The sequence below is a fragment of the Gasterosteus aculeatus genome, chromosome 8, assembly GCF_964276395.1.
Source record: "Gasterosteus aculeatus chromosome 8, fGasAcu3.hap1.1, whole genome shotgun sequence".
Lineage (NCBI taxonomy): Eukaryota > Metazoa > Chordata > Actinopteri > Perciformes > Gasterosteidae > Gasterosteus > Gasterosteus aculeatus.
The window spans coordinates 20,729,756-20,738,195 of NC_135695.1; the positions used below are offsets into that span (position 1 = coordinate 20,729,756).

An 8,440-nucleotide genomic window follows, 5' to 3' on the forward strand; every position below is an offset into this window, starting at 1 on the left:
TCTGATCCTATTTCCTTCACCTAAAACACCACAGCGCCACCTAGTGGACGAGAAACAGCTGACAAGAATACATTCAACTTTTTCTCCTACACACGCGCACACACACGCACACACACACACACACACACGCACACACAAACATTTATACTTCTATATGTCTATAAACATTATGGATTGTGATGAGTCAGGACGGACAGGTGAAAGTGGATTTATTTTCTCATTCATCTCTTCAATAACAACAAACAATAGACCCAACGTGTCTAAACATTTATATTTTAATAGACATATAATTTTCGATCATTTCTCCCCTTCTTCATAAACTCGGATTTCCACAGCCGTCATTCACCAGACAATAGACAATCTGTACACAGGTGTTTACTTTGCACATGATGATTCATGTGTTTTTTTCTGAAACTGGAGTCGCCCTTCAGTTCAATTGAATCTGAAATCCTTTAAAATGAATTTCTTATCATTGGGCCACCGATATTTGAGAAAAAGAAAAAACGGGCGGACTGTTATAGATCGTTTCAGGGATTATTGATTTAACGTGAGACAGCGTGCACATTAAACCCTGTGTTTTGACTCGCGGCTGCCCGGATTCATTGTGCGATCGGTTGGCGGGAACTACCTGACAGGCCTGCGAGGCAAACCGAGGGCGGAAGGAGCACAAACTACGTGTGACGTCAGCGGCAGTTGGACGCGAACTTCCGAGTCTCCACTTTTCTTGTATCAACAGAGTTCAGTTTACGCGACGTGGAACCGAGGAGCAAACTCTCCCGCCATTGTTTACCCGCTTCGTTTTTTTTGCGAACATGACTCCCGTCGGTTTTTTGTCGGCGGTTCTGGTTCCGCTCGGTTGGATGTTCGTCTCCGCCGCCGCGGAGGAGGAGGTGGCGGCAACGAACGTCCAACACGACGCCGCCGCCGCCGCCGCTGGCGGCCCCGCGGTGCCGCGACCGGCGGCGACCAACTCCAGCGGGGGGAACTCGACCAACAGCCGCGGCGGGATGCTGGACGGCCTCGGGGCGGACAGCTCGATGATCCAGAGGGCCCTGTACGTCCTCATCGGCATCACCGCCATCGGGGTCCTCTACTTCCTCATCCGAGCCGTGCGGTGAGAGCCCGAGCGGGACCGCCTCCAACCGAACTCCCTTCGCAAAAGCGGGGAATTAGTCAACGGGTTAAATCTGTAGGTGACACGCGAAGGGAGACGGTGTTAAAGTGGTTTGTTGTATATTTACTGTTATGATTAGTTTTAAAATATCCATTAATCGGGTTCTGGCTGAAGGGAAGAGACGCTCCGGAGCTTCGAGGAAACCACGCGTCACATTTAACAAGGAGAGCCGAAACTTAAATCACTGTGATTCTGAACGGAGTTTGGTGAGAGGAAACGCAGGATGGAAGATGATCATAAAGATGTTTATTTATTTTTTATGTTATATTATTTAAAATGTGTATTAGTATGAGCGTTACGCTATTCGATTATTCTGTTATGATGGATTTTCCTTTCATAAAAAGAGCAATTTAAGACTTCATCTCGTACCAGTAATCTGGCATCTGCTCCCAAAAAAAAATGATTTGTGCTATTTTGTTCAGCTTTAGTTGCCACCCTTCAATTCCGGCAATGATCTCATACGACCACCTACTAAATCCCACCTATAGGACATATTTTACACAAGAAGAATGAATGAAGATATGTTGATAAGAGAAGCATCCTTAAATCAGAAGATTTCTGAATGCAGTTTGTTGGAAGGTAGAAGGTACATAACTACTGATGTTCCACTAAACCACATTCATATATCTATAAATGCAAGATTCCCTCTCCAGACAGCACAGAACTATGGTTCATGTCCATGACGTTTTGGGAGACTCTCTTCATTTTGTCATTATACCATTTTTAATATTTCCTTTCCTGCCTTTCTTCCTGCGTAGATATCAAACCAAACTCCATCTGTGAATCCCACGATTTAACCCGCGCTCTTCTTGTCCCACAGTCTGAAGAGGCCGACGCACAAGAAGAAGTACGGCCTGCTGTCCAACTACGACGACTCGGTGGAGATGGAGGCGGTGGAGAGCGATGAGGACGACACGCTGTACGAGGCCCGCGGCCTCCGCAGGTCAGAGGTCAACACACAACAACAGAGTCACCGGCTCACTTGGCACTTGTTCACTGCAATTTATGTGCAAAATCCAATAATTAAACACATGAACAACAACAAACATCCCAGCTGATCAGATAGTGGATCCTAAAAGTGACACGTGAGGTCTTAAGAACTCGTCACTGATCGAGTCCTGGACTGGGCTCACATTGATCTGCCGATCGATCTCATTGCCGTTATCTGTGTCTGTGTTCCAGATGAGTCGTCTCGTGTTCGGCGGACCAATCGGAGGAGTTGTGCGTTTACCGTCTGGTGATATTGATTATGGACAGCCGCAGGAGGAAGACGTGGACCAAACAGTTATTGACCATTGATGCCAAAGCTGCTCGAGGACCCTCAGCAGGATAATCATTCTTTTTTTTAAACTTGTATTGGAAAAAGAAAGGAGTTAGTGGAGAAGCAAGCGTGAGGGTTCTGCGGATGATTACGATAATCCCCCTCTGCTTATTATTACTATTATTATTTCAATGAATTTTCTTTTTGCTTCCTTTTTCATTCTGAGCCTTTTCTGCTCTGACTGCGTGCTTTAACTACTGCAAACTGACTCCAGACCAGCGCATTCAGCTGAGCTGTGGACCTCCTGGTGTCGGCCTCGTGGAGACGGAGAGTTGAACCGACTCCGGTTTCTTCACATTAGATGTAGATTGATTATTTTACGCGCGATGATGTCATCCCCCGCCGGTCACGTCCCGAGGGAAGACACCAGCTCCGCGTTGGTTTTCTTATTCTGCGCGTGATTCTGTCTGCTTTCCATATCAATGATGGTGATGGTGAGGAGGAAGAGGAGGTGTCAATCATCTCCTCTACTTTGAGTTTGACACAAAGGAATCGTTGAATCAAATTTTCTGATCTTTTGTGAATTAATTAAAAAGGATCATCTTTTCTTTTTCCAACAAGATGTGAGAAGACTAAAAAACACAATAAAACAAATCCTGAAACCCAGAAAATAAGAAACAGACCAAAATAATCTGACATCAACGAACAAGGACGGCTGAAATAAAGATGACAGATCTCAGTAGTTTTAAATTTGAAAAGTCAACTCGTTTGGATGAATGAGATCCTCTGTTTACTTAATGACTAGAATAGCAACATTACATTTAATCCAGCTGGATTAATTATAAAATATTCTGGTCAAGTCAATCTATTAATATCCGGTCAGGTGTCACTTTTCTTCAGTGACACTTTGTTTTTACGAAACGTTTCCTCTGGACTTAAGTTTGTTTTTCTACAGACATTTTGGTATGAACTGTAAGGAAAAGTGTTTAAAGGAAATAAACAAAGTATTTATTTATAATTGATGCTGTATTTTTTATGTGAGACGACTGAAGTGCTTCATGTCGCATCTTTAGATTAATGAGCTCGGGACATAAACACAACTAGCAGATCCTCTACGCTGCTGCAACACAACACAATGAAAATGGAACATACAGAAACTACGAGTTTCAGATTAATTCACTGTGGTTCATAAAAACATTCGTTTTAAATGTCACCTTGGTTAAAAAAAAAAAATCTGTTCAACAGACTGAGGACAGCAAGTTGTGTAAAGACGTTTCTGTCTCAGGATCCAGAAACAAGCAACAGTGTAAAGTTTGATCCTTCGGTTTGTGCGGAAGGCCGGTAACTGCAGCCCAAAGGCATTCTGGGAAATTTGGGGAAACAAGGAAAGTTTGGGGGCAACGGAAGCTTGATGCACTTCAGACGTAAACCGTTTATAAAGAGGCCATGAGGAGATCTGCTAGCAGCTAGCTAGCTGTTAGCCGTTAGCAGCACAGTCCTGTTTGGCTAAATAATGCAGCTAATAAGCCGCACGTGGCACTCATGGTGTGTTCAAGAGCAATCTGGTAAAATGTAGTGTTGGTGAGAAACGTGAATAAATCCAGTAGTTTAGAGGAACAGTTTTCACATTAACAATATATATATTAGAGATGAATGAGTGGTTTAAATTTCTAAATACTAAAATCTACTTATGATTAGATGTTTTATTCAAAAATAAGTTTTTATTCCCCATATAGTGTGAAACTACAATTGAACATCAGACCAGCATGTGTGAGTTTAAGCCGTGGTCTTATAGTCAGAGAAGACTCCCAACAAAGTTTAAACATACCTTCTGTGATTTGTGTGAACTGAACATTTAAATGTTAAAAAGTATAAAAATGAGGACAAAGAGGGAAACGAGTTGTCCACCTTTCGTTTTTAATTCCACAGTCTTGAACACTTAAACTCGAATCAAACTTCTGAACACAAACGGATTCTGTACGATGAACATTCAAAATATTCCAGCATGAAATCAGTCAAACAAATAAACTAAATTATACAAGTGCACTTTATCAAAAAGCAAAGAAAGGCCTCCCCGGGGCTTCTGAGCCCATAATCTCTGGCTCTGAGGCAGAAAACATGAATTAAATAAGATTCACATCTCATCATGAAATCAAAGACTTCCATAGGTTTACTCAGTAAAGCCTCCGCTTTGTTCTGAAAAAGACCATATTCTTAAGATTTCAGTCAGGCTTAATTTAGAATTTATATTCAATTGAAATTGAAATTAAAATCCTCAGAGCAGCCTTTCAGTTTCCTCCTAAATGAGTCATGAAGTAGCGAGTCGGCCGTCACAGAACAGAAGAATCATCGATTCTGATCGCCGCTCAATGCAAACAGAAAAAACAAAACACACATTGTCAGTCCGTCTCTTCTGGACTTTTAGTCCCTTAAACACTGGATCCTATGTTTCCCATAATGCACCTGGATGATGTCTCGCCACACAACGGCATGTTTGTGGTGTGATGACATCACTGTGACAACATACAGGTTTTCATTGGCTGAGCTGAACGAATGAATGAATGAAAAAAAAAAAAAGGTGGATTGATCCTTTATAACAAACTAGTCAAATAGACTTTAGTGTGGTGAAATAGTGTAGAAGATCCTGTGCGCTTGTGTGTGCGCTTGTGTGTGTGTGTGTGTGTGTGTGTGTGCGTGCGAGCGCAGCTCTTACCTCAGTCCTTGGAGTTGGACTTGAACCCCTGCTGAGCCTGAGACAAATACAAACATCAGAGGGAACACAGCTTGTGATCAACAAACAACCATAAACAAGTTAAAGTAAAAGGTTCTCCAGAGAATAAAAGTCATGTGTTGTTCTGAAGGAGTTCATGAACACACGAACACTCCTACTGGACACGTTGTGATCTACTGCAACATTACTGTGAGTTTATTAGTGTATTGACATACTTCTTTCTCTTCGTATTATGACGTATATCATGATTCATTAGATCGTCCTGATGAGGATCGGCGGGAAACACGACTCACCATGTAGCTGCCGGTGTGGAAGCCACACATGTACCACAGCATCAACATGCTGGAGGAGGAGTCGGCCGCTGCTGTGCTACTGAACTGCCAGAGAGGAGGAGGAGGAGGGACGAAGGACACAGAGTCCTAAAGGGGGGGGAGCACAGTGTCAGACTGATCATAGGAGGGAGGAATAAACACTAGTTATGTTAATAGTAAGTTTTACCGCTGAGCCCGGCTGAAGAGGAGGAGGAGGAGGAAACGGAGGGAAGAAGGAGGAGCTGTGATAAGTCGGTTTATCTGCTTTGTTTCCTCTCTTCTTCTCTTCTTCCTCCATCTGCGTGTGACCCTGATCACTTTGTTTGTCTTTCACCTGCGGGGACAACAAGGACGCTGCTCTCACCTGAGATGCTTACAGGTCAACATACCAGTTATCCTACTGGTCGGACAACAACAACTAGATCCTCCAAACTGGTCATCAACTCAGTAAATCAGCCAGTTTATTCATCTGGCCATGAAGCGGTGACATTAAAGGGGCGGGGTTAATATAATCTAACCAATCACAGACAAGGACAAGTCTGCTGGCGCGGCGCCCCCCCCTCACATGATGTAATGAATCAAAAAGGGTGATGGATGATTGAAGGGATTTTTAAGCAATTCCAAGCTGGTTTTCCAGGACAAAAATAATTTTAAAAAAAGATCTGCCTTACAGGTCAGAAAAATCCACTCGTGCTCATTTAAATCAAACGCTCCTTAACTGGAAGACTCACCCAGGACGAGTTCTGCTCTTCATCTTTCCATGCCGACCTTCTCTCTCCTCCTCTCGCCTCTCTCTTCCCGTCTCCTCCTCCTCGCTCCCCCTGGTTCTCATCTCCCCTGCTCTTCCAGTCAGAGTTGCTACTGGTTACACTGGACTGCCAGTTGCTGCCCTGCAGGACCAAGTTTTTTATGCGTTCATTTAGTATCAGATACAATAATAATAATAATAATGAGAGTCAATGAAAACGTAAATCAGAGGGGATGTTGGTTGAGAGCCAGGACCAGGTTTTGATACCTTGGCTGCAGGAGGTCTGCCGGATCCGTGGAGCTCGTTGTGTCTCAGCAGGCTGCCGACGTCCTTTTCCTCCTCGTTGTTGTAGTTGTCGAAGCGAACGCGGCAGCGTTGACCCTTGACCCACAGAACGACAGCCGGATAAACCAGACCGTCCTCTGAGAACACGGCCCGACACACCGAACCAGGTTTCCAGTCCTGAAACACGCAGAGAGCTTTGCTAGGTGTCCTCAAGGGACACGAGAACAGCATCCAGGTGTTGAAAACCATATTTTAACGACATGTGGACACGTGCAAACATGTTAGGGACATAGACTCCATTGTTGGGGAGCTTTTGTAAAAACAGCCATTAAATAAATTCAAGGGGATTTCTCGTCTTAATAGTCTTAACAGTTTCATTTCAGGGACGTCGTCTGGTAAACGGTACCTTGGAGTTCTGTGTCGCTGGTTGCGGCACCACAGCCACTGGACTTGTGAGCGCGCTCACATCCACGTCCTCCTGGTTGCCGTAGCCGTTGAAGAAGACTCTGCAGCGCTCTCCGTCCACAGACAGCACCGTCGCCGGGTACACCCGCCCGTCCTCCGACCACACCGCCCGACACTGAGACCCCATCACCCACTGAGAGACAGGGACACTACTGCTGAAGCCAATCGGTCAAATAGTCCGGCTGGGAATTATCGCAGCAGGTTTTATACTACGAAGGCAAAAGATGAGATGAGGCAAAAATACTAAAACTATGATGCCGATACATTAAATACACACAATATTTTCTACAAAATACAAAGTCTTGGTCCAGTTTTCCACATGAAAATCGTTTTATAAAACACACCCTCACCTTTGACTCTTTAATGGAGGATTCAGCTGCAGGTTGACGAACCGTCTGCCCTTCCTGCCTTCCATCTGGTTGTCCGTTTGTCTCTTCAGCCTGCTGTCGGTCTTCCTGTGTGTCCTGCTGTCGGTCTTTCTCTCCGTCCCTCTGTGTGTCCTGCTGTCGGTCTTTCTCTCCGTCTCCCAGTGTGTCCTGCTGATTGTCTTTCTCTCCGTCCCTCAGTGTGTCCTTCTGCCCGTCTTCCTCGGTGTCTCTCTCTTCAGCCTGCTGTCTGTCCTCCTGCTCTGGTTTCTCTGTGCCGTCCGTCTCTTCTGGCGCTGCAGGTTCTGTCGGTTCAACATGCTGCCATCCAGAATTAGAAAACACTACAATATCCGCGTTGTACTAAAGGTAAAAAACGAGGCCCATCGGATTCTAATTAAATTGGGCAAGTTTGTGCTGTCATTTGTGGGTGCAAAGTGTCAATTGTTAGAACCATGTTAATTTTTTTTTATTCTAACAATTTAATTTGATATCAGATGTGGTGTTTTTTAATCTAGTATTAAAATTGGCCGACGTTTGAATAGTTTGGTAAACTGCTCTCTTTCATGTGAAACGTTGACACATAAACTATTTGTTTCATTGGCATAAAAACTGTAAAATTAAATAACAAAACACACCTGCAAAAATTCCAAAGGGTTTTCAAAAGTTTCTATGAGTGAAGTTTCGTGTGTAACGGTCTCCGCCTGCGGACATGAGAGGTAACCGTTAGCATGTAGCGTTAGCTTTAAATGTAGCTAGCTAGCATGCTAACCGCAAAGTTCATACATATCTATGGTAAAGTGAGCCAACCGGCCGGTTGAGTGCGTGGTTGTTAGCTAGGCTGGTTAGTCAGTTAGTTAAGCTAGTTGATTGCTACCAGTTGAGCAGTTAACATATTTATGTTTTATAATTAAAAACTGAATATGAGAAACGAATAAAGACCGTACCGGCTCCACGGCCCCGCCGAGGACGGGATCTTCTGTCATTTCCGTCATGGCTGCCATCATCAACGGGAACAATCCGGGAAAGATTTAACGGACAAACCCATGCGTCAAGTTTACCGGATATTGGGAGGTCACTTCCGGATACACCTTTTCACA

The 8,440-nt window shown here is 44.2% G+C and overlaps 2 protein-coding genes across 4 annotated transcripts; one reads left to right on the top strand and one right to left on the bottom strand.

The window, feature by feature from the left end:
- The first annotated feature begins 198 nt into the window (after window positions 1–198).
- fam174c (family with sequence similarity 174 member C) lies at window positions 199–3,453 on the top strand. The gene is made up of 3 exons (XM_040183846.2): window positions 199–1,114; window positions 1,995–2,117; window positions 2,357–3,453. The coding sequence occupies exons 1-3, from the start codon at window positions 813–815 to the stop codon at window positions 2,358–2,360; spliced, it is 429 nt and encodes a 142-aa protein (XP_040039780.2). The 5' UTR covers window positions 199–812; the 3' UTR covers window positions 2,361–3,453.
- An 882-nt stretch (window positions 3,454–4,335) lies between these two features.
- LOC120824463 (uncharacterized) lies at window positions 4,336–8,440 on the bottom strand. Of its 3 annotated transcripts, none has more exons than XM_040185352.2 (10): window positions 8,288–8,440; window positions 7,979–8,044; window positions 7,326–7,661; window positions 6,917–7,108; window positions 6,493–6,687; window positions 6,209–6,367; window positions 5,665–5,811; window positions 5,460–5,585; window positions 5,149–5,185; window positions 4,336–4,790 (listed from the first exon to the last, which is right to left on the bottom strand). In XM_040185352.2, the coding sequence occupies exons 1-9, from the start codon at window positions 8,345–8,347 to the stop codon at window positions 5,150–5,152; spliced, it is 1,317 nt and encodes a 438-aa protein (XP_040041286.2). In that variant the 5' UTR covers window positions 8,348–8,440; the 3' UTR covers window positions 4,336–4,790; window position 5,149. The 3 variants fall into 3 exon arrangements, with proteins under 3 accessions (XP_040041286.2, XP_040041285.2, XP_040041283.2); XM_040185351.2 differs by having other exon boundaries at window positions 4,336–4,948; XM_040185349.2 differs by having other exon boundaries at window positions 4,336–4,980.

Excerpts from the sequence above, each read along its gene's own strand:
- LOC120824463 (XM_040185352.2), bottom strand. The coding sequence starts at position 8,347 with ATGATGGCAGCCATGACGGAAATGACAGAAGATCCCGTCCTCGGCGGG. Across the intron at positions 5,812-6,208 it reads AAGAGCAGAACTCGTCCTGG|GTGAAAGACAAACAAAGTGA; the intron begins GTGAGTCTTCCA and ends TTGTCCCCGCAG. Across the intron at positions 5,586-5,664 it reads CTCTTCAGCCGGGCTCAGCG|GACTCTGTGTCCTTCGTCCC; the intron begins GTAAAACTTACT and ends CCCCCCCTTTAG.
- fam174c (XM_040183846.2), top strand. The coding sequence starts at position 813 with ATGACTCCCGTCGGTTTTTTGTCGGCGGTTCTGGTTCCGCTCGGTTGG. Across the intron at positions 1,115-1,994 it reads TTCCTCATCCGAGCCGTGCG|TCTGAAGAGGCCGACGCACA; the intron begins GTGAGAGCCCGA and ends CTTGTCCCACAG.